Source organism: Neomonachus schauinslandi, chromosome 9 (genome assembly GCF_002201575.2).
Source record: "Neomonachus schauinslandi chromosome 9, ASM220157v2, whole genome shotgun sequence".
NCBI lineage: Eukaryota > Metazoa > Chordata > Mammalia > Carnivora > Phocidae > Neomonachus > Neomonachus schauinslandi.
The window spans coordinates 101,321,770-101,346,904 of NC_058411.1; the positions used below are offsets into that span (position 1 = coordinate 101,321,770).

General features: G+C 42.8%; 1 protein-coding gene across 2 annotated transcripts in view; it reads left to right on the forward strand.

Moving 5' to 3' along the window:
- Positions 1-5,689: 5,689 nt before the first annotated feature.
- TLN2 (talin 2) overlaps positions 5,690-25,135 on the forward strand; it is a 191,678-nt gene continuing 172,232 nt past the window's right edge. For both annotated transcript variants that reach the window (XM_044917829.1, XM_021693794.1), the window contains exons 1-6: positions 5,690-5,825; positions 7,690-7,787; positions 9,007-9,136; positions 10,219-10,371; positions 12,275-12,417; positions 14,232-14,359. In XM_044917829.1, coding sequence (XP_044773764.1) covers positions 5,690-5,825; positions 7,690-7,787; positions 9,007-9,136; positions 10,219-10,371; positions 12,275-12,417; positions 14,232-14,359 — 788 coding nt within the window. The remainder of the gene's footprint in view (positions 5,826-7,689; positions 7,788-9,006; positions 9,137-10,218; positions 10,372-12,274; positions 12,418-14,231; positions 14,360-25,135) is intronic.

Genomic DNA, 25,135 nt, shown 5'->3' on the forward strand with positions numbered 1-25,135 from the left:
GACCCATACCAGAGGGTACACTTTTGCTCCCTGAGGCTCTTGGATTAAGGGAATCTGACCTACGTCCAGGAGGATAGCCTGAGTGTAGGACTTCCTTGTTCCACAGACACACTCGGCGTCATGGCTCATCCTTGGATAATTCTGCATCTACAAAAAGCCTGTTGAATGACTTGAATAAGGATGAGCACAGGCGCTGTACAGTGAACAGGGTCACTAGGAGGGGAGTGCTGTCTAGACAGGAATCGTGATCGTCTTTGCTCCCTAATGTCTGTGATAGTGTCTACTACATAATAGATGTAAAATAAACAATAAATTGAATTTTGCAGCTCAGATGGTAGCTAAATAGAATATGCTGCTTCCAGTGTTTCTCCACCCACTGTGGCCAAGATGAGTAAAACAAACCCTTACCTGGCACTTTCTTTGTGTCTTTGACCTGTGTTAATAGATTTTTTTTTTTTAAGATTTTTTATTTATTTATTTGACAGAGAGAGACAGCGAGAGAGGGAACACAAGCAGGGGGAGTGGGAGAGGGAGAAGCAGGCTTCCTGCGGAGCAGGGAGCCCGATGCGGGGCTCGATCCCAGGACCCCGGGATCATGACCTGAGCTAAAGGCAGACGCTTAACCACTGAGCCACCCAGGTGCCCCATGATTTCTATAGTAACCTCACAGGTTAAGCCTATTATTGTCTCCCATTTTGCGGAGGAAGAAACTGAGGCAGACTGCAGTTAAGCAGCCAGCTCGAAGTCATGAACTGGTATGGCAGGAGTGGAGTTGGAACACCTCACAGCCCTCACTGGTCAGGGCAGAGATCCGAGGGGTGGTTGCACATCTTGACCAATGGTGGACATTTCTTCGGTGAGGAGGAGCCCTTGGCTGAGCTGGACCTGTTTGTTCCAGGATGGACTGGCCAGAGCTTGGGCAGCCTACACTGCTGCTACCATCCTGAGCTGTTTACAGCTCCCTAGGACCGAAAAGTGTTTACTTTAGAAGGAGAATGTCTGGGTTTCACCACTGGTTCCATTGGCTCATCTGCCACAATGGATGGCACAGAAAGGTTTCTTGTTGGCCCCAGGTGACCTTCACCCTTAAAATCAGACAAAAATGGTCAGAAGGAGAAGAAATTATGGAAAGGAAAATAATCTATGTTTTATGAATTTTATACCTTGTCTTTTAGCAAGAAACCAAAACCACAACAAAAAAGGACTTAAGATCCAGCAAGATAGCATACATTCAGATCGGGGTAAAAGAAAAACAAGGATAGGATCATAAAAATAGAGACAGGGGTTAGACTATAAAGCAGTAAGTAGGCTTTGAGCCTTCTTGCAGCCAAACCAAAAAAGGAAACCTGTTCCTCTGTCCGAGGCTCCCTGCCTGAAGAGGCAGGGATTAGCCAGGGGGTTTAGGGTACAGGGAAGTGGAGGTGAGGCTCAGTTTGCAGGCTGCACCAGTGGCCTGAGAACATCTCACTGGAGAGGGAGCAGAGCATTAGTCTTTATCACAGTGTGTTGTCTAAGCTACATGATTTTCTCAGGGCTTTAGTGGATGTGTAGTGAGACTTCTCATAAGAGCTGAAAACACATACCCATTTTTATTTGACGTATCTAGTTTCCTATATGCTTTGATCCTATGATCTTTTTGCCATAAGTCAGGACCGTTAATTTCAGCACCTGTTTAGCAAGTATGTTACTGTGCTGTGTGTGGGGCTAGAAACAGCTCAGTGCCGTGTTTCCTGTGGAATAATGGTTAAATCCCCATGTACTTTGGTTTCAGACCTCATTGAGATTTGCTTGTGTGGACGATCTTCTTGCATGATAAAAATTAAAATACCGTGTCTTTTACAGACATACGGATGTATAACCTTGTAGTTTATTAACATTATTATGTACAATATTTTAAACAGCATGTTTAAAATATTCCCACAAAGGAAATCCTAGGTCTTGTTTCGTGCTTCATACTGGGAACACTGAGAGCCAGGAGTAAGAAGACGACACTGGAGCCTTTTTAGTCTTTGATCTGAGCAGTGCTCTGAGAGGGACTTATTACGGTGGTTTGGTTTTGCTGTATTACATGGGCCATGTTGTAACATTTGAGATGGTAGAAAAGTTGAGAACATGAATCTTGCAGTGAATCTCCGGTGTCCCTCCTTATGTTGAATGTCTACTTTGAGCTAAGCATAGTTGTCTCTGTTCTGTGGCTTCCTCTGTGAGATGTTATGAGGAGGGGACAAGGGAATCCCGTGGGAATAGTTGGCCAAACATCCCTTTCATGGGACCCAGTCGCCCCCTGCTCTCTGAAGAGCAGAAGGAGGAGAAAAAACAGGCCCAAAGGCCCAAGGCATTGGCAGGCCTGGGAATGAACCTGGACCCCAGACTCCTTCCCAGGCCAGCGCCCTTCCCTTGAACGGTCTTGCCTACTCCTCTCCTCTCTCAGGCCCAGAATGGAGATCATGCACCCTGAGGCTCCTGCCTCCGGGAAGGGCACTGAGCTGTCTTGGGACTGCCTCTGGGGCCATCATCAGGTGGAAACCGTGTCTGTACTGTATCTGTGTAGATACGGAGTTTGTAGCAACTACACGTTACATACTTCTGGGTAAAAAGCCTGAAGGGCATACGTCGGAGCCAAGGCCTGTTCCTCTGGCCCTGCCTCCTCAAGAGACAGGGAGACAAGTCTGTACTTGCGCTGCCGGCCCCTCCCCCTCCTCTCTCTCCTGAAACTGCTACTCTGGCTTCCCCCACTCTGATGGCTGCTGCTTACCTCGGCTACCAGGGGCCTCCCTGCCAGGTTCAGTGGTATCTCCACCCTCATCTTCCTTGGGCTGTGATCAGCACGTAGCACAGATGCTCTCTCCCTCCTGCTCAGTGCACCTTCTTCTGGGCCCACCCTCTCTTGGTTCTCCTCCTCCACCTACCGCTAGGCCTCCTTGCCAGTCCCTTCTTGTCCTGAGTTTAGAACATTGTCCCAGGACTCCGTCCTCAGGTCTCTGCTCACTTCCCTAGATGATCTTTCTAGTCCCAAGGATTGAAAGATGATGAGCTCCCCCGAACATTATGTGTCCTGCTTTGTATTTGACCCTGTTCTACCTCCCCACCGAATATACCCTAAAAAACTCAGAGAATTTTTTACCCCAAAACTTGCACCTCTAGCAGCTTCCCCTCCCCACCCCCCTCCATCACGGGCTTTTCCATTTTCCCTGTTGTTTTGGATAGAGATTTTCCTTCACTGCTGTGTATATTCTGCTTCTCTTCTTCTGCTTCCTAAATCTCTGGGTTTCTCTCCTGTGTTTCTTGTTGATCCACAGGCCTAGGTTTTGTCTGGTCTTGCTTCTGTCTGCTTCCTGCTGATCCACTTGCCCCTTTCTCCCCCGCTATGTGTCTTCTGTTACCTTCTGAGCTCCAGTGTTTACGGTCTTGCTCTGATACTCTGCTTTCAGCCCCATGTCATGGCTCTGTATTTCCCTTTGATGGAATCTCTCTAGGCTTGGCTAGAGGCACCATTAATTTGCTCTGTGGAAAGTCCAGTTATTAGCCTGGGAAGGGCAGCCTTCGTGCAGGGACACTTAAAATCCTTCCTATTCCCAGGGAATGGAAGAGATTAACCATCCCATCCTCTCTGGTGCATTCCATAAATGGCACCTGTGACAGAGTTCCATGGTCTTTACCACTGACTCTTACCCCCAGTCATGCTCCTGAATCTCCGTGGTTCAGGAAACCTCATAATTGTCACCAGCCCCAGGGGGATAGACTATTCCATGCAGTGATCTCTACATTACAGTAAATTTGTCAATTGATGTCTAGAGTTTAAGTTTTTCCCAAATGGGGGAGTTGGTCAGTTAAATATGCCTATAAAAACAGAGTTGGGTAGACCCTTTCATCTATCACCTTAAAAGTCCTTGATATTATAGGTGGAAAATCCCTGGATATTTTGTACCCTTCTGCCATGTCAACAGTCCAGCCACTGCCTAGGCTGTAGTAAATTGATTCGATTTGGGGAAGATTCCCAGTGAACACTGCTGTTATTTATTGAGAACTGTATCTTGACATTTTTCAAGAAACATTTTCACAGGCAATTCATTCAGACTGTAAGTGGAGGTCAAAATGACTTTATAGTTGGACAGCCTAAATGTTTGCTCCATGCAGCTGTGTGTATACACTGCCCATGGACTCCAGAACATCTGTTTAAAAATGTCCTCTGTATGCAGTTGACCCAGTCACCTGTTGTTAAGAAGCTGGCAATGAATCACGCATGTGAAGAAGTGATGTCCCACAGGCACCCACTCCCTGGGCCTGGTCAGCCTGTGGCCCTCTCTGCCTCTTGATCACCTCATTGCTTCTTAGCATTTGCATTCTTAAATGGGAAGGGGGCATAAAGGCAGCTGGGGTTCAGGTTCACTACCTCTGGGCTCTCTAAGAAAAGATAAGAAAGGATGAGAACTTGAAATTCCTGTGGTTTATGTTATTGATACAGTGCTGGGATTCTAATAGCTCCTAATTCTGAAGTGCATTGTTCTGTTTGCCAGGATGACAGTCAACTGGGTCTGTGTCAGGTGCAGGGAAGTGTCCTCTCTCGTGCCTGAGGAAGATGCATTTGACTGAGGCTGGCCTGGGTTGAGGGCTAAGTTTCTGGCCACAGAAGAGAGCAGGTCGTCAAAATAAGCCATAAGCCACCAACTCAAAGGAAATGGACTAAATTTTTGGACTTAGGGTTTTTGTTTTTTTTTTAATAAAGATTTTTATTTATTTATTTGAGACAGAGAGAATGAGAGAGAGAGAGAGAGCACATGAGAAGGAGGAGGGTCAGAGGGAGAAGCAGGCTCCCTGCCGAGCAGGGAGCCTGATGCGGGACTCGATCCTGGGACTCCAGGATCATGACCTGAGCTGAAGGCAGCCGCTTAACCAACTGAGCCACCCAGGCGCCCTGGACTTAGGTTTTAAAAAGAAGTCATTTATGAAATAAAACCTAGCCTAAACCTGTGTACTTTCTAAAACTGGGCATTGGGCTCCCATTGATAACCCCTCAGGGTTTGGTTCTTTTATGAATTATACAGGGCTGTTACCATTGTGGCTTCTTGTGGGGAAACTGAAGCAGAGCGGCCAGAGGGCCTTGCTTGGATTTACACAGGATCCTCGTGTTGGAGTTGGGCCCAGGTGCTGTCTTCTGGTACATGATGAGGTGGAACTCTTTGGCCCTGAGGAGCATCTGGGAGGGCATTCATGCTTCCTCCTGTCCCCAGGAGCTGTGGGGAGAGAGCTGGGGCACTGAGGCTGCTAACAGAAGCATCTTCAGGAGGTGGCTGTGGTGCCCAAGGCTCTCTGCCTCTCACACTGATGATCCCCTGTTAGAAACCCAAAGTAGGGAGCACCATTGAGAAGGAGTTAAATATGCCTATAAATATGGTGAACTATAAAATTGGTGAACTTGCATAGATCCTTCCTCCCTAGAGAGTCTACTTGCCATTATGTGATAATGTTAACACTGAGTCTAGATGCTCTTGTTTTATTTTAACATTTTTAAAATCTTTTAATTTGTGTTTTTACCCAAAGCATTCACTTTAATTGCTATTTTATTCTTTCAATTATTTAAAGTTGGTTTAAAGTCTAGCAGTTTTTTCAAGACTATTACGAATATCACCGTTTGTCTCTGTGTGTTTTCCAGACATTCTAAGTGAGGATCTTCAAATCATTTAGGAAAATGGTGGCCCTGTCCTTAAAGATTTGTGTCCGCCACTGCAATGTGGTGAAGACCATGCAGTTTGAACCATCTACAGCCGTGTACGATGCATGTCGAGTCATTCGGGAACGGGTCCCGGAGGCACAAACTGGCCAAGGTAGGCCATTGGTTATTCACTGGCTTCTTGAAACGTGTTTGTATGTTCTTTGCTTAGTAGCTAAGGAAACAGACGGTCTGAGTGGTACCCAGATGCACCAGTGTGTGTATGTTTCAAATGAAATGCCTTCTTATCCTGCACACTACTTACCTCCCTAGTGAGGCTTGTGCTGACAATGGCCACAGCTGCCACTGCGTCATCATTGTGATGCCCATCGTCCTGACCCTTCCATACCTCAGCATTGCTCTCTACAGTTTACAGGTCACTTTTTGATATGTCATCTCATTTGCCCTATAAAGTACGAATGAAGCTACTCCAACAGTTACGCATTTGTATACCCTGAGCCCTGTTTTCCATACATGGCAGGCTGAAGCAGGCTGGAACTGCCATCAGGATGCAGGGCAAGCCTTATATTTCAGTTACTTTGAAGGGGCTTTATAAACTTGATCAAACCCTTAAGGGGGTGGGGAGCATCTATGAATCTATGTTTTGTTTCCTGTTTGTTTAAACCACTGACCACTATTAATCTGAGTTTAAACAAAAGCCATTCATAGAATTTTTATTTTCAATTGCCCTCTCTCTTCTCCCTACATTTTCTTCCTTTATTTAGTGTTTGATTGGCACTTGAGAAATTGGGATTACTCTCAAATTAATAAGCCTTTACTGTGAAAATGGGCTGAAACTTAACTTAAAAATGGGAAGTATGAGAATCTTAGAGATAGGCATTGATCTTCTCAAAAAGATGTCACAAAACTGCCAAACTTTTGGTCTAAAAGCATTAATTATTTAAAACACTCTATTTTTATTTTTGGGTAATGGAGAATAACAAAGTTATCCCACATTCCTACCCTTGCTCTAAATTCTGGTTATCCAGTCATTTCTGGTGTCTTGTCTGCTACTGTTTTTCTCCCAGATTTAAAAAAATTTCTCTGGCTTAGATTGCTGTTTGGCTCTGGTGAAAATCAAAACCTTTCTAGATCTTGAAGTTGTTTTTCTAAGAAACAGGAGCTCAGACCCTCACCTGGGTTTCTGAGGTTACCTTGAATCACATTCAGGAAGACAGAAGTCTTTAATTGTATTTATTTATTTATAATCTTTAAAGACGTATTTATTTAAGTAATCTCTGCACCCAACATGGGGCTGGAACTCATGACTCCGAGATCAAGGGTTGCATGCTCTATTGACTAAGCCAGCCGGATGCCCCAAGATAGAATCTTTAGACAGGAAATGATACTGCTTTTCTCCTGCCACCATGCTCTTGTACTTCCTGATCAGACTAAGGGATTTCTATGGAGAACACAGAGTTTTATTCTCCAATTATATTCATAATTTAGTGGGGTGGGGGAGAGCGGCTTCATCTCCCTGGGCCCTCCTGCTTGCCTTTTGTAATGCTGTTTTGGGATGATGGAGGGATTATTCAAAGTGTAAAGGCTCCATGGGCCCCTCTTTGCCTAAGTGGCCTTGGGCTTAAGTGGTCACTTCCTTAGTTTCTCCATGGCCCCTCTTGTCCTTCTTCATGGCTTCTCTGCCAGGTTTTTATATAGCAAGTGATAGGGAACAAAGTCCAATTCAGAAATTAGAAATTTGGGCTGTTCTGTTTTTGGTGTTTCCCTAACATGTAGACACAGCTGCTGCCTACTGGTTTTAAGAATCACGAACCTTCTCTGTGGGTGTTGACGTTGCAGCTCAGGCCTCATTTCACCTCTTCTGCTTTACCCCTTGGCTTGCTCGTGTTGTCAAAACGAAACCTGTCTGATGCAGGAGAATGCCCACATCCGGCCAGGTCAGCAGACTCAGGGCTTGGAAGTCAGTGATGGCTTCAGCGGCACTCTGTCTTTTATCCTCTCTTCTCTTTATCTCCCAGCTTCTGATTATGGGCTGTTTCTCTCGGATGAAGACCCCAGGAAAGGAATTTGGCTGGAAGCAGGCAGAACACTGGATTACTACATGTTGCGAAATGGGGTATGTTGTAGATGTCATTTTTGTTTTGTTTTTGTTTTGTTTTTGTCACCTTGTCTGTGGGCCTTCTCTAGAAGCCAACATCCTATTATGCCTTAGAGAAAAAGGGAGACCCAACAATCTGTTTTGCTCCAAGGGCATCTTATTCCTAGTTTTGACTTTGTAAGGGCTGTCCAGGTAGTAAGAGGAAATATTGGCAGTCCAAATTCTTGAAACTCCACAGAGTAATTAAAGCAGCTTGGGGTTAGTGTGTTCAGCTCTTTGCACATGCCGTGGTTGCACTTGGTAGCTAGGGGATAAGATAGAGCGTCTTTCTGTAAGGATATAGGAAGTATCCTGGTGACTAATGATAAAAAGTAAGGGTAGATTAGAGGGGAAAACAAGAAGATCCTAAAGGTAGTCAGCGATTGAATATAAATCAGTTTTGTTTTTGTAAAGGAAAGTCCATATGAGATGCAAGCTTGATAACAATCAGCGACAACAAAAAGTGATTGTGTTTGGAATTAGAGGTAATGAGTAAAGAAGTGTTAAATATTGTCTTCAGCTTAACCTTGAAGATACTGGGTTTTAGTATATGAAATGCACATACCCGATTGGTCAGTATTCCATAAAGTGAGAGTGAATTATGTGGTACCAATTAATTTTCCATTCATAATTCTGTTGTTAAATGTAGTTTTTTTAAAAAAAAAAAGTCTATTTAAAAGTAACTTCCAAACCTACTACCCCTGTTTTATCTTGCCATTACTGCAAAAACCACTTTTGTGGCATACCACCACTATAAAGAGTTACGGGGGGTATTATATATTCCTTCGTGACATCTATATTAAAAATTGCTTGCAACCATAAGATAATTGGAGAAGCACACTACTGTCTTTTTCAATGGTAAGTAGGATTTTTCCTCTGCTAGTTCTCATCAAAGCAGATCATCCACAGACTTTCAGGAAGGCATAAGCTACTTTAAGTTTACAGAGGTTAGTTTTCAAGAATTGTAAGCTATAAACAGTACTTGTTCGGAGGTAATTTCACCATCAGACTTTAAGAAAGCTTGTTGGAAGCAGTTACTTAGCACTGGGGTTTCTGTTTTAGTGGCAAAAATCTCATGAAAACTTTGAAGGAGAAAATCAGAGTGTACTAGGGAAAATTCATTTTTTTAAAGAAAAGTGTCCAAGTTGATTACCTGGTTTATCAAGTTGTATGAAAATTTTGTGGGGTTTTGCTGTAGGATATTTTGGAATATAAGAAGAAACAGAGACCTCAGAAAATCCGGATGCTGGATGGATCCGTGAAAACAGTGATGGTGGATGACTCCAAGACCGTTGGGGAACTCCTGGTTACTATTTGCAGCAGGATAGGTGAGCATTCCCATGCCGAGGTTCCAGTTTTTGTTTTGTTGTTAATTACGCACCTGTTGTTTCACCCCCATTTGGTGACTTGCCAATCTTGAATGTGTCCTAGCCACTGATTTCTGTCCAATCCTAAGACAGTGTTGCTATTCCCTAGATAATGCAACCCCGCCAACTGGTATTGGAAACACTTGAACGTCTCACTGAGTCGAAATTGAGAGATTTTCTCTTTCAGAAGCCAAAGGAATTTTTTTTTTTGGTATATGTGCTGCCGAAGCAAGCACAAAAGCCAAAGGAATTTTTTTTTAAAGATTTTATTTATATATTTACTTTAGAGAGAGAGAGCACGCCTGCGTGGGCACGTGAGAGTGAGCATGAGCTGGGGAGGAGCAGAGGGAAAGAGAGAATCTCAAGTGGACTCCCCACTGAGTGCAGAGCCTGATGCAGGGCTGGATCTCAGGCCCCTGAGATCGTGACCTGAGCCAAATTGAAGAGTCGGACGCTTAGCTGACTGAGCCACCCAGGCACCCCCAAAAGGAATTTTTTAATTGAAAATACGTTTGGAATCCTATAATTCAGTTTCTTGTCCATGACTGAGATTGTGTATAAGCATCAATGACATCCAGTATTTCCTTGAAGACTGATAGGGACGACTGTACAATTGATGGCCATACAACTTTTCTTCTTGTAGCTTCTAGTCATCTCCTTTCTGCATGAAGCCCTTCAAATATTTGGAAAAAGTGTCCTGGCCTCTCTTAGTCTTCTCTCCACGCAAAGGAAGACGAGTTGCTTCAGCCACTTCTTGTTTGACCCTGTCTTGCCTTGTTCTGCATGATCTCTACTCTGTGCTTGTTTCTCGAAAATTAGGAGAATTGAATGTGACATTTTAAACATGGCTTAATTAGCTGAGAAACCTTGTTTTTGGCCAGAGTTATTTGATGTGTGCTCCTGGGTGGCCCCCTGACCCTCACCTTTGTAAAGCCTCTTTCTGTCCTGTGCTACCGGGACTCCTTGGAGTATCATAGGCCCCCGGCTGGAAGGAGTGACAGCAGTGTCATCACTGATAATTATAACCTAATTTATACTTTTAGGAATAACGAACTATGAAGAGTACTCTTTAATCCAAGAAATGATTGAAGAAAAGAAAGAGGAAGGGACAGGGACGCTAAAAAAAGACAGGACTCTATTGCGAGACGAGAGGAAGATGGAGAAGCTGAAGGCCAAGCTCCACACGGATGATGACTGTGAGTGTCAGAAGGGAGCTTGGGGGGTGCCTGGGGGGCTCAGTTGGTTAAGCATCTGCCTTCGGCTCAGGTCATGATCCTGGAGTCCCTGGATCGAGTCCTGCATCGGGCTCCCTGCTCGGCGGGGAGCCTGCTTCTCCCTCTCCCACTCCCCCTGCTCATGTTCCCTCTCTCGCTATGTCTCTCTCTCTCAAATAAATAAATAAAATCTTAAAAAAAAAAAAAAAAGGAAGGGAGCTTGGGCCAGGTGCAGGTGTGGCCAGGTCTCACTCCCCTCCCTTCACGTACATGACCCTGGGCAGGAGTTTTCTGTTGGCTTTTGGTCTGTGGCACTAAAAGACTTCTAAGGGAAAAAACAGACTATAGTCCTATTTCACACCTAAAAAAAGTAATCTCTTAATATCAAATATATAAATTATGTTCACACTGTCTTCTAAAAAAGCTAATAATTGGTTTAAACTGGGGTCCAAATAAGGTTAGATGAAGTGACGCTGACCTGTGTTTGTCTCAGACTTCCCCTCCATCTCTTTTTTTTCCCCCTCTCGGAATTTCTGGGAAGAAGAAAGCAGATTGTTATTTGTATAGAGTTTTCTACAGTCTGGATTTTGTTGACTGTGCTGTCCTCTAGCACATACTTCTGTCTCTTTTAATTCCTGACATCTGGAAACTTGATCAGATTCATGTGTATGTGTCTGTTTTTTAAGTAAAGACTCCTAATATGGTGTTGTGTACTTCCGTCAGAAAGTTGTATTTTGTTGTCTCCTATTTTGTGATATTAAAAGCCATTGATGACCATTGCCTAGATCCATTATTTCCTTAGAGGTTACAAAACACTGATTATAGGAAAGTCCTCTTCTGTGACCACACAGTTAATATTTGGAAAAGCCCTTATCTACACCCCATGTGTCCCCAAAGTATGCTATGTGCACCTGGTTGCCCAACATCCCCCTTCATGCACAGTTACATAGACCTTCCCAGGCTCGCTCTTTCATTGTTCTTGCTGCTGCATTGGGAAGATGTTATCATGGTCATTATGTTTATTGATCCTTAGTGAGGCTTTCATTTCCTCTGACCCTTTCTTCATTCTTTTTTTTTTCTTTCTGCCTCATTTGATTTCCAGTTACATACTTCTTTCCAAGTGAGACAGTGGTAGACAAATCCCAAGGATTTTTATAATGTGCATGATACTCTCCCAGGTACCGTGGGAGATGAGATCACTCCCACACATTCCCTGTGCTGAAGTTGCTTAGAATCCAGTGAGGCTTGTAATACTTACTTACTCACAATGTGTGTCTTAAGCCCAGGGAGGAGTATGGGAATGAGAGCTGTGGAAAGTGTAGAGGGGTGCTCCATTCCTGTGCACCCAGATAACAGGTGAGCGTATTCTGAATGAGGTCCGGGCTGGGCCATGGGCAGGGTTCTACCATCCCTGATCCCTTAGTGTCCTGTCCTGCTTCCCCCCAACCCCTTATCCCCACTGCCCCCCCCATTACTTCTATTTTCTTCTTTTCTGCTTACAGGTGGAGGTAACTCATTATGCTCAGTTTATAAATTATTTCATGCAATGAGACTTGAAGTATCCACTGTTGACTTAAAGGAAAATGCTAACGTGGTTGTCTTGGCATAAATCATTAATTTTTCTTTCCCCCCGTGTTAAAAATTGATTGTGGGGCCTTAACAAACTTTAGGAATGGCTGGGAATTTTCTCTCAGGTGTTTTTTGGTGGGTCATATGGCACACGATGGTGTATGTGAAATAATTTTGCAAAGTTAAAAAGCACAGTTTTAATATAAGTAACTAACTGAATATCAGCATTCCAGAAATGCACTTCTCTTTTGATAAATCCCTTCAAACCAAGAGGAAGAATACATACAGTTCTTTCATCTGTCTTGTTGTGTTGCAGTAAATTGGCTGGATCACAGCCGAACATTCAGAGAACAAGGAGTAGATGAACACGAAACGTTGCTACTTAGACGGAAGTTCTTCTACTCTGATCAGAATGTGGACTCAAGAGACCCCGTGCAGCTGAACTTGCTTTATGTTCAGGTACAGCGTTTAATGCTCACTGAGGGTGGTGAGACAGTCAGGAAGCTCCTGGCTGTGGCTTGTGGTGAGCTGGAGCTCAGCTCAGGTTTCCGTGGTGTTTTTGGCACACAGTTTCAAGGGGGCACTGTTGAGGGATTCCTCACGTGCTTGGTTGTGGTACGGACTAATGTTCCTCGAAGAAAGGAGGGCCTTTAGCCTCCCAGATTGAGACCTGCTGGCCAATACTGTATCTCTGCCTGACTTTGAGGCACTTAACGGGCTCATCACTGCACTAAAGCTCTCTTCGCTGGTGTCTTAGGATACAAGTGAATATGGGTCAGAAAATCCACATTTCTTGGGGCGCCTGGGTGGCTCAGTCGTTAAGCGTCTGCCTTTGGCTCAGGTCATGATCCCAGGGTCCTGGGATCGAGCCCCGCTTCGGGCTCCCTGCTCCGCGGGAAGCCTGCTTCTCCCCTCCTTCTCCCCCTGCTTGTGTTCCCTCCCTCGCTATGTCTCTCTCTGTCAAATAAATAAATAAAATCTTTAAAAAAAAAAAAAAAGAAAATCCACATTTCTCATTACCTGAAAGATAGTCTCTTCATAACCTTTTATGTCTTCACCATTAACCTATTGTTGAAACTCAGACAAGTCATTTAACTTCTCAGAGTTTGCAGTTTCCCAATATGTAAGACGTTGGCTTCGTACCAGATGGTCCCCAGGCTTTTTTTCAGCTCAAGGAAATCCTGATCTTTCTTCTTTCATCCTTTCCTTCCCTCCCTCCCTTTCCCCTCCTTCTATTTATTTACTTATCTGCCCTCGGAAATAATGCGGAGGTCAGCAAAATGCTGCCCTGGCATCCCCTGTGTTTGTAAATAAAGTTTTATTAGAACACAGCTCATTCGTTTGTATGAATGAAAGGGTTTGTTGGGTAAACCCTTTCCATATCATGCAACTGTTTACTTATTGTCCGTGGCGTTTCTCGTGTTTCAGTGGCAGAGTTCAGTAGTTGCGACAGAGCCAGCATGACCCACAAAGTCTAATATGTTTACTCTCTGGCCTTTGACAGGAAATGTTTGCTAACCCCTGAGTTAGTGGGTACAAGAATGGCATGGAAGGAGGAGGGCCAGGAGGCAGAAGGAAGGAAGATAGCCAGGCACTAAGAAAATGCTTGTTGGTTTAAGTCACAGAGCCATCGCTTAGAGTATCTGCAGGAGAGTGGTCTGGGGGTCATTGAACTAGAGGAAGAAAAGACAGAAGAATAGATAGCAACAGAAGTGGTGGATCAGGAACTGGGAGAAGGACTTTAGACACCGTGCATTCCTCATTCGAGCATTGTGCATTTTGCTTATTTCCCTTACATGGCTGTAGTATTGAGTTCTTATTGTCTGTCCATCTCTCTCCCCATGCCACCACCTTACATTACATTGGCTTTTATCTTGGGATGAGGATTGGATTGATTTTACCTCTAGGTAATTTTTCTGTTAGCTTTAATGATTTAGGGACATAAGAAGTGTATTGTGAATCACAAGGATTTCCCTTTGCCTCTTTATTTTTCATGATCACCTCTACCTTCCTAGATATTGAAGCTTTAGTTTTAATATTCTGGATACTGCTGATATTTTCTATCTATAGGCAGTTTGTGGGGAGGACTTGTTTTCCTTCTGCCTTAATCCACTGTGCTACAGTGATCTGCAGTGTCCTGAGTGTGTCCCCGTTGGCTGGCACTTTCCCTTTGCCCCACAGAGAGGGTGCGTTCAGATGCAGGAACGTGTCCCTGGAGAGTATGCGTGGTTCCCCCAAGCTCCTGATGCTTTTCGCTTCCTCTTGTGTTTCAGGCTCGGGATGATATCCTGAATGGCTCCCACCCTGTCTCCTTCGAGAAAGCTTGTGAGTTTGGAGGATTTCAAGCCCAGATACAATTTGGACCTCATGTGGAACATAAACACAAACCCGGATTCTTAGAGTAAGTAATCTTTTGGGTTTTTTTCCTCTTCTTGCCTCTTCTTTTCACTATTTATTTTTGAGCCAGCTACATAAAATACATACCCTATATCCTATTTGTAATCAGTTATGAGGTTGTTCGCTCTGTCTCAGTTGAGTATATGACCAAATTTGTGGACCTTGGAGAAAGCAAAAAGGCCTGGGAATTCAACATTGGAAGGACTGTGATGGTTAGTGCTCCAAGTTCTGGCAGAGGGTGATTCCATGGCGACCACAGAATTTGTAGCACCCTGCCAAGACATTGTCCAGTCTGTCCTGGGATATCTTTGGAGTTGAGGAACTCAGGACCTCCATCTTCTGAAATCTCTTCCCATTAGAACATTCCTTCTTCACATTAGGCCAGATTTTGTCATTTTTAATTTCTTCTCAAGACTCTCCTTTTTAGAACAAGAGAGCATAAAAGAGCTTCACGTTCCTTATTACAATCTTAGGAATTCTTCATTGCTCTGAAAGGGTGGGGTACACATTACATACTTCACTTTTGCATACATCTGGTCTTTGGTTCGCTTGCAGAAAATGATGGGGTGTTTTGGGGGAGAGCTCAGTTCTTGGAGATTTAAGAGAAAGCAACCCTACAGATATATCATGGCCTCACAGAACATGAGCCTTAGGGCTGGATTTCCTAGAAATACACAACAGGACAGGCCCAGCCACACATAGGCTGCTTTTCTTTGAAGTGATCTTGCCCTCTGTTTTGATCAGCTTCTCCAAGAGTTTTGTCTCTTTCTTCCTCTGGTAACATTCCTTTACCTCTTTCTCCCCCCACACTTTTCTTTCTTCTGCTTCCTCTTAGGGCAGATGAAACATTTGAATGAGCCCCCTCCAACACCCCCCCAGCAAATATACAGAGTGTCTTGACATGACCAATAGCCTGCTGTGACCTAGAGTGTAACCTGTAGAAGCTTTGGTGGTGGGACCTGAGCTGAATGCCAGCTGGGGGCAGACGTCCCTTTTCTGGAGGATATGTCAACCTGAAACGTGTTGAGTAGGGCATCACTTGCATTATGTCCAAGTATATTGAGGGACGAGGATAACATAAGTGTTTACTTGGCCCTTGACCCCACTTTCACTTTGGTGGAAAGTAATTGGGACCAGCATAGGCCCTAGAGTAAGAAGAAAATCTAACTTCTTCCCTGGCAGCAAATGTGCTTGGCCAGCATGGTGATGGTTCTAAACTGAGTTGTTACCCAAAAACCCTCTACCCTTGGGTTTAATGAATCCGAAGGAGCCTTTCCAAAGTGACGCTTTGGCCTACGATATACTGTGCAGAGAACGGCTCTACATATGTCCTGTCACTGACTTGGTTCTGTATTCTCCAAATAAGTCATATGGCCAAGTGTTCCTCAGGGCCCATTTCTACCCAATCAGTCTGGCTTCCTTCCTGCAGGAACCATGCGAAGTTTGCCTTGCTCTTTTCTGTGACACCCCAGATGGCTTACCTGTGTGGGGCTTCCAGACGGTATCAGAGCACTGGTATTACCCTTATAGAGTCTTCTGCAGTTTGGGGGCCCTGTGGAATGCTGCATACCTGTACCCCACTAAAAATGCCCCCTGTCTTAATCTGTGGTAGCCAGCCAGGGTTACACAGTCATATTCAGTCAGTTTCCTTTTTTCTGAGATTATGGTATGAGGCTCATGCCTCTGGTGGTATGTGTATCCTTACTCAGATTCCAAATTAAAAGCAGCTTCTTATGCCTAGTGGCAATTATTTTTCCTTATGAATTTGATTTACTTTTTAATTAGACCAAATCTAGTCTAGGTAATGAGGCATTTTCATTTTATGTAGATATTTAATTGTATACCTTATTGCATGTATTGTACAGGTAAAACTTCCTGAGGATACTCGTCTCCTCTTAGTTAAAACAAAATGACGGGGTCACATTTCCCTGACTGTGTATCACTTGAAAAAGTGATCAAATCCTTCCTTTTTTTTTTTTAATTTTATTATGTTATGTTAGTCACCATACATTACATCATTAGTTTTTGATGTAGTGTTCCATGATTCATTGTTTGCGTATAACACCAGTGCTCCATTCAGTACGTGCCCTCTTTAATACCCATCACCAGGCTAACCCATCCCCCCCACCCCCTCCCCTCTAGAACCCTCAGTTTGTTTCTCAGAGTCCATAGTCTCTCATGGTTTGTCTCCCCCTCCCATTTCCCCCCTTCATTCTTCCTTTCCTGCTATCTTCTTCTTCTTCTATTTCTTTTTTTTTTTTTTTTTAACATATAATGTATTATTTGTTTCAGAGGTACAGGTCTGTGATTCAACAGTCTTACACAATTCACAGCGCTCACCATAGCACATACCCTCTCCAATGTCTATCACCCCCCAATATTTTACTATGAAAAAAATCAAACATACAAAATGCTGAAAGAATTATACGGTGAACGCTCTATACCCATTGCCTGGAGTGGTCCTCAGTTTTATCACATACACTTGATTTAAGGTCTAAAGTTGATCAGTGCATCTAATCTTCTTTGATAACAATAAGATCCATAGAAGGCTTTGACCAATGATTACAAAGCTGTGAAGATTCGCAGCTTAAAAGAACGGAAATAGATTGTGTAACTTCCAAACCAGTGCTGGGGAGGAGTGGAGAGGATATACAAACAATGTGACCAATACAATAGGAGTTGAGAAGGGTGGGTTGTGGAAACAAACCCGGAAGTATGGTACATAGAATGTACAAATAAGAGAAAGACTTCTAAATATTAGGCATCATAGCAAATAAAAGTAAATCTAGCTCCCTTTTTTTTTTTTTTTTAGTAAGGGTTTTATTTGAGAGAGAGGGAGAGAAAGAGTGTGCATGAGCCATGAGTGGTGGTGGGGGGCGGTGGAGCAGAGGCAGAGGGAGAAGCAGGCTCTCCACTGAGCAGGGAACCCGAGGACATGGGGCGCCATCCCAGGATCCTGGGATCATGACCTGAGCTGAAGCTAGACGCTTAACCAACTGAGCCACCCAGGCGCCCCTAAATCCAACTATTAATAAAGGTTCTCATATTGTCCAGCTCTATACTATTTCTAAAGACATACCTACATTTTAAGGACAGAGGAAAGTTTAAAGTAAAGCCATATGGGAAATGATGTCCCAGGAAACTAGTTAAAACTGGAGAAGCTGTATTTAATGTCACAGAAAATAGGCTGTAAGACAAAGAAAATCTAAGTAGAAACAGAAAAGGTCATTATAAAGATAGACTAATTTGCCAGGATGACAAATTATGAACCTATATGCACGTGATATTACTTTAAAATATTTAAAGGAAAGATACAATATAAGGAGAATTTCACATATGCAATTTTAGTGGAATAATTTAACATACTTTCCTCAGTGATAATTAGAACAAGATGAAAATAAAGAAAATATTTTAGTCAAGAGAAAGTAATGAAATAAAATCACAGAATCAACACAACCCAAAGCTGCTGCTTTGGAAAAATTAATATGTAAATCTCTGGTAAGTTTGATCAAGAAAAAAGCAGAAGTAGAAAAAGGCAAAATATAAACATTATAGGTAATGAAAATAGGACAGAGCTTCAGATAAAGAGATTTTAAAAATCAGAATGAATTGAAAGCTTGCAGCCAAAAAAATTGAAAATTGGCACAAAATGGGTGATCAGGAAATCTGAGTATATCTCTAATCTTGAAAGAAATTGCCTTATCAGTTTAAAATAAACCCCACAAAACAACAAGTGAAAACTAGGCCCAAGCTATTTTAGAGAATAGAAGGAAAGAAAATTTAAAAAACCTCCTCACCTTAATTTGGAACTAGCAGAATCAAATACCAAAACTGAATATAGACCATGGAAAACGTTTAAACTGAATAGAGATGCCCTCCCCAAAGTTAATAAAACATTGAGTCCAACATGACATGTATTTAGAGGTAACTGCAGGTTACAACTACTTTCTTCTAGGGATGTAACATTTATTGAACAATTTATGGCCTGCCTTGTGGGCACTGGGGATAGAGCAATATAAAAACATAAACATTTCTGCCCTTGTGGAACCTACATTCTAATGCAGAGAGGCAGATAATAAGTAAAATACAACATGAGGAAAGAAAAAGATGAATAATTTCAGGATTAGAAAACTGAAACTGTCACTATTTGCAGGTGATAGGATTATCTGCATATAATCCTCTCAATCTACAGAGAAACTTCTTAGAGCTACTAAGAGTAAAGTCCCTGGAAAAGAGATAAATACATAACTGCTTATCACCACCTAGGTCCAAACAATCATATTCATACTCACCTACAGGCGTGTATATATATATATATATATATATATATATATATATATATAAAATGCTCATTGAAGAACATAAATGAAAATCTGGATAAATGGAGTGTTTTGTTATGTTAATATATAGGAAGGCTGAATGTCACAAAAGCAATTCATATTTGTCTATAAATTCAGTTCAATTCTAATCACAATCCCACATATCAAGTAATGAGAAAAACAAATCTTAAAAGGTATATGTACCTCTTGACCCCCTTGACCTATTTTGCTTACCCCGCAACCCGTCCCTTCTCTGGTAACCAACAGTTTGTTTCCTGCATCTATGAGTCTGTTTGTTTTGTTGTGTGTGTGTATTTGCTTTTTAGCAAATACACATGTAAGTGGAATCATATGGTATTTGTCTTTCTTTTAGTTATAATACCTTCTAGATCCATCCATGTTGTTGCAAATAGCAAGAGTTCATTCTGTTTTTATGGCTGAATAATATTCTGTTGTTCATCACATCTTCTTGAACCATTCATCCATCGATGGACACTTGGGTTGCTTCTGTATCTTGGCTATTGTAAATACTGCAGTAAAACATAGAGGTGCATGTATCTCTTTGAATTGATATTTTTGTTTTCTTCCATTGTTGAATTGGAATAGGTGAAGGGGATTAAAGATACACAAACTTTCAGTTACAAAGTACATAGGCCATAGGAATGTAATGTACAGCATAGGGAATATAGTCCATAATATTGTAATAACTTTGTATGGTGACAGATGGTCTTATTGTGGGGGTCATTTTATAATGTATAAAAATACCGAATCACTCGATGTATATCTGAAACTAAAAGGATACTTTATGTTAATTATACTTCAGTAAATAAAAACTTAGAAGATAATATATATATTTCAATAAAACTGTTAAAAAATTACTATGCACTAGTCTGGACTCAGACCAAGGCTAATTGAAGGACTCACACAAATACCCAATTTCTTATAAAGCTATAGTAATTAAAAATACTCTATTACTGATGCTGGGTGATAAGCGTTCTAAAGGTTGATAAGCTGCTTTATTAAAATTAAAATAATAGGCAAAATATATTACCAAATTAAGAGTGAAGCTCCAAAGTGTAGAAGAAGAAATTCGCATGTTTGCAACACATACTACGAAGAACAAGCTAATATCCAGAAATTATTGAAAAGAAAACAAAGGGGGGCACCTGGATGCCTCAGTCAGTTAAGCGACTGACTCTTGATTTCAGCTTAGGTCATGATCTTAGGGTTGTGAGTTCGAGTTCGAGTTCGAGTTCTGCACTGGGCATGGAGCCTGTGTAAGATTCTCCCTCTCCCTCTGCCCCTCTCCACCTACCTCTCCACCCCATGTGCATGCGCAGGCATGCAGTCCCTCAGGGAAAAAAAAGAAAATCATCACTCAATATACCAACAGGTACTTTAGAAAAGAGGAAATTCAACTGACTTATAAAGATATGGAAAAATATTCAGCCTCATAAGTAAATCAAATGCAAAATCAATAAGAATATAGCATTTCATGTCTATTAGATGGGCACAAACTTAGGTGTATGAAAACATCAAAGTACTTTACAGAGGAAACAAGACATTTCAAAAAATGAATGTTGAATTTAAAAATACAAAGAGAAACAGAATATGTTTATAGGTACAAGGAGAAGTAGGAACATCATCAAATATGCATGAAAACTACAAGAAAGTACAGTTAGGGAGAGAAAGAAGGATGGTGTGGGACTTCAGCTAAATCTGTAATCTCTATTTCTTTAAAAATGGGTAGCAATCATAAAGCAAATATGACAATAGGATCTATTTCTAATGTTTCCACAACTGACAATTTTTAAAAACAGTTGTAAATAGTCTGAGGTGATAAAAGCTTGTGTTCACTGAGGCTGGATCTCTAACATCTGGCAAAGGCAAAATTAACAGGCCTTGGAATTCAGACAGCAAGTGTTCCTGGCTCTGTCTGCTGCAGGGGTATGACCCAGTGGTTGGGTGCAGGCAGGTGGGGCGCAGGCTGAGGACCCCTCTCAGCCTTATTGACCACAGCTGGTTGTCCTGTCAGCATGTGCCATGGATGTGTCCTACTGAGAAAACAAAGCAACCTGATCTATGAATCTCTGTTGAAGAATTCAGAGTGGACTTGGAAGTTTTTCACCACAAACTGAACATAATTCTCTTGTCAACAAGCAAAGCTTTTGATACAGTAGGAGGCCTTGAGTCAGTTTTTCTCTTGGCGTTTATTCAAACTCCTATTCCTACTTTAGAGTTAGTCTTTGGAATAATTTGGCTGTAGATCGTATTTTCAAACTGATGGAGAAGGAGTTATTTCAGCTTGTGTTTTTCATCGGCTCTGCTTTACCTCCTATTCCTCACCACTACGACCCACCGGTTTCTTGATTGTTTGCTTCTGTCCTGTGCACCTGACAGCCAAGGGCTCTCCCATTAGAGGAGGCTGTGACCGTCCAGTGGTGCCTTAACTCCCCGCCCCTAGCAGCAGCTTCCTAAAGTTGGTGCCTACCTCCCTAACTGCTTTCAGACTCCAGAACTTTCAAACCAGGCACCACTGAATTGATCTAGCCCCAAGCTACCCCTGAGCCTCTGCATGGGTTCCCGTCCTTAGACCAAAGGGCACTGGGATTGGTTCGGGAGCCCAGAACTGCTGTGTGGCTGACATTAAGTCCTCAAACCCTTTCCGAGTGTCCCCCATGCCATCTTTGCTCTCCACTTCTTCTCACCCTAAGTGTTTCCCAGCTCGACAGATGCTTCTTTCCTCTCACATCGTCTCCACAGTTAGGCAGGACGTCACTAGTACCCTCCATCGTACAGATACATTCATCTTTGAGTCTGGCTTCTAATTCAGGTGTGTCTGAATCCATCACTTGAGCTTTCAGCCCGGTGTGCTAATGGTTCTCCAACTCCAGCATACATCAGAATCCTCTAGAGAGCTTGTTTACACTGTGGGGTCTCACCTCCAGAGCTTCTCACTCAGCTGGTCTGGGACGAAGCCTGAAGCTTGGCACTTCTGACACGTTCCCACGTAGAGCTGATGCTGCCGGTCCTGGGACCGCTTACATGATATCACATTTGAGACGTTATTGTTGATGATTTGGTGACTGGCCATGAAGGCTGGGCTCAGGAAATCTGAGTGTTCCAGTGTCCTGTGGGTGACACGGTCCCTGCTATATCTCTCCACCTTCTCTCCCCTCCAAGCCTCCACTCTTGCTGGGTAAACACCAGCTCAGAGAAGTGGGGGCTTGCCTGTGGACATGTCCTTGTGGCAACTCTGGGACAGATGAGAAGCAGTTCACATTTCCCAAAATCGTAGCTGACTCTCATATACTTGTATACTTCTTGCCAGACCACAGAACGTCTTGAGGACCCCTCTTTTGGAAGTACTTGAACAAGCAGCTTTAATTTTATATAAGAAAATGAGGTTTTGTGAACACCTAGATTTGAATCTAGACACTGCTCCCCCAAATGTGTTAAGTTCCCCTTCTTTCATTTAATGGCTTCTGGGCATTTCTAAAAAATTGCCACTCTTACAGTAATTTTTACCACTATCTGGCTATTTCTCTTGTCTTATTCTTTATCTGAAGGTTCTGAAATACTGATCACATATTATGTGTTTTGAGTAAAGGGTAGCTTGGAGGGACCAGAGTGTTGAGTAGCTAGGTTGCGGGCAATATAGCATCTCTGAACCTCATGTTCCATGTATAAAATGGGATATTTTCTTCCATGGGCTTTTGTCAGAATTTAATTAATCTACTTATACATGTAAAGCACCTGGAACAGTGTTTGACTTTCAATAAACAGCAGTTGTTGATAGTAGAAATCCTCTATCAACACAGCTTAGACTGTGGATAATCCAAAAAGACATTTAAAGTACAGAATTTAAGGGGTACCTGGGTGGCTCAGTCAGTTGAGTGGCCAACGCCTGATCTAGGCTCAGGTCATGATCTCAGGGTCCTGGGATGGAGCCCTGTGTTGGGCTCCCTGCTCAGTGGGGAGTCTGCTTCAGTATTCTCTCTCTCCCTCTGCCCACCACCCCCCACCCCACAACCCCACCCCCAGAGTGCATGAGCACACGCTCACTCTCTCAAATAAATCTTAAAAAAAAAATGAAATAACAGAATCTGTGATATCTACCTTTGTGAAACCCTGTAAATAAACTTTCAACTTATACATTTACTTGCTAATCTTTTGATGAAAGACCAAAGTTTTTTCTTGGTGTGGATCCCCTGGTTGGGGTTCTGTATTTTCCTTGTATGAACTACATCATCTAAGAGCAAATTTAAAGACGATCCTGGAGCAGTCTGAGGGTGAAACTATTTTTAGTTTTCATGATTTTTTTTCTTTTCAGTATTTTGCAGTGGTCTCACATCTAATAACTTTCGGAAATATTTACCTTTCTTAAGCATTCAGTAGCTTTCTTTTTTTTCCCCCCTATGTTAGCAGTTTATGGGCTCTGTTGGTTTATTGCATTATCATGTGACACTCAGCCAGCAGCAAGAGTTCAGAACAAATACAGCTGACTTGGCCAGAGCAGAAGTGGGGCTCATGAGAGAAGAATCTGCTGGCTGCACACTTCCAACCTCCCATGGCTCTTCGGGGAGAAGAAGAGCTTGGACTAGCCCACCCTCTCCATGAAGTGGAGGGTCTATTATTACTGCACTCAGAAAAGGTGTTATTTAAAAGGCTAGGGGTAGGATTTGGAGGAGAATAACACATTATTCAAGTGTTAACGTAGTCATATTCAAGTGGGAATACCGAAGGAGGCTGTGGGGGGGACTTTGCTTGGCCAGAGCTTGCTTAATTAAGAGAAGAATTGCCGAACAGGCTTGACAGTCTGACCCGTTTTCTCAAAGAAGGCTGACAGATTTCACTTGTATGCATGTCCCCGATGCTTAGGAGCCTTCCAAGCTCAGGGTTGGTAATCAAAACAACTGAGCTGGAGCTTCTTGCTGCCTGGCAGGCAGTGATGACGGGCTCCCTGCTCCTTCCACCCTCATGCTGACACTGGGCACTTGGCTGATTTACTGGGGAAACACACAGGCCACGCATGGGCACACACACACTTCGTATTTTAAACTACCTGATGACAAACTCCCAAATCCACCCCTGTAACATCAAGGGTAACACCTCTAGTGCAAGCTTCGGGAAGTTGTTTTCCGTACCTCCTGAAGAACGGGAGGGTTAATTGGGATAGAAGGCGGCTTGTTGCCACACACAACGTTCTTGCCATTAATGCCTAACATCTTCTGCCCCTGGCTGGCCTCTGGACCCTGCTCTCTGGAATTCTTCTAGTAACAGTTGTTGTTGCGAGGGGTTTGGCATCTCTTTTTGGATGCTTTTGGTTACCTTAGCCAGGTCCCCCTTGGTTGGTAGCACAGCGGCTACTGTCCAGTGGCCCACTCGTGACACATTTTCTCGCTATGGTTTTCAGTGTGCTTTGGGGGAAAACCTGAAACACCTGTGTTGTCAGGTGGGTCTCCTCTTGCTCTGGGAGGTCGGAGGCTCCTGGCACTAACAAGTCCTGTGACCTCAGCTAACTAACTTCTCTGTGACTCAGCTTTTTTTTGTGACCTTGGTGCCTTCCAGTGACCAATCACGTTTTTGTCCGTGAGGTTGCTTAATGATAGTCATAACATGCAATGGGCCGCTGCTTAGATATTTCTTAGACTCTACCCCTCCTGACCCTCCTGAGAAATCCAGATTGTTCTGCTACTAGATCCCTGAAATTCCAGAAAATGTGCTTACAACTTTTGTCGATGGAAGTAGTTTGCAGGCTGATCAGATTTCATTATTCAAGTGTTAATGTAGCCAGGATCTGGCCTCACCCTACCTCCCCTCTACTTTTTTTGCTGGAGTATTTTAAAGCAAATTCCAGGCAGCGTATTTCATCTACAAGTACTTCAGTATGGTTTTCTGACAAATAAAAATTAAAAAAAAAATTTCTAAACCTGTACAACCGCAAATCTATCCTAACACCTAATAAAATTAACAACAATTCTGTAATGCCGTCTAATACCCAGTCTTTGTTAAATTTCCCCCCAGTGTCTCAAAAACACTGTTTTTACTTAATATCAGGATTTAAGTAAGGCCTACAAATTTTATTTGGTTCATAAGGTTTTTTTTAAGAAAAGTTTTATTGAGATGCAGTGCACATGCCATATGTACAATTCAGTGTTTTTTTGGTGTATTCACAAGATTGTGCAACCATCACACAATCTGATTTTAGAGCACTTTTATCCCTCCTGATACAAGCTTGTGTGTATTAGCAGCCACTCCTCAGTAACCCCACGCCCATCCCTAGCCTACGCAAGCACTGATCCTAGCTATCTCTATAGATTTGCCTATTCTGGACATTTCCTATAAATGGAATCATACAATTTGTGGTCTCTTTTGATGGGCTTCTTTCACTCAGCACAGTGTTTCCATATTGGAGTTTATATCCTATGTCATTCCTTTTTATTGCCGAGTAATGTTCT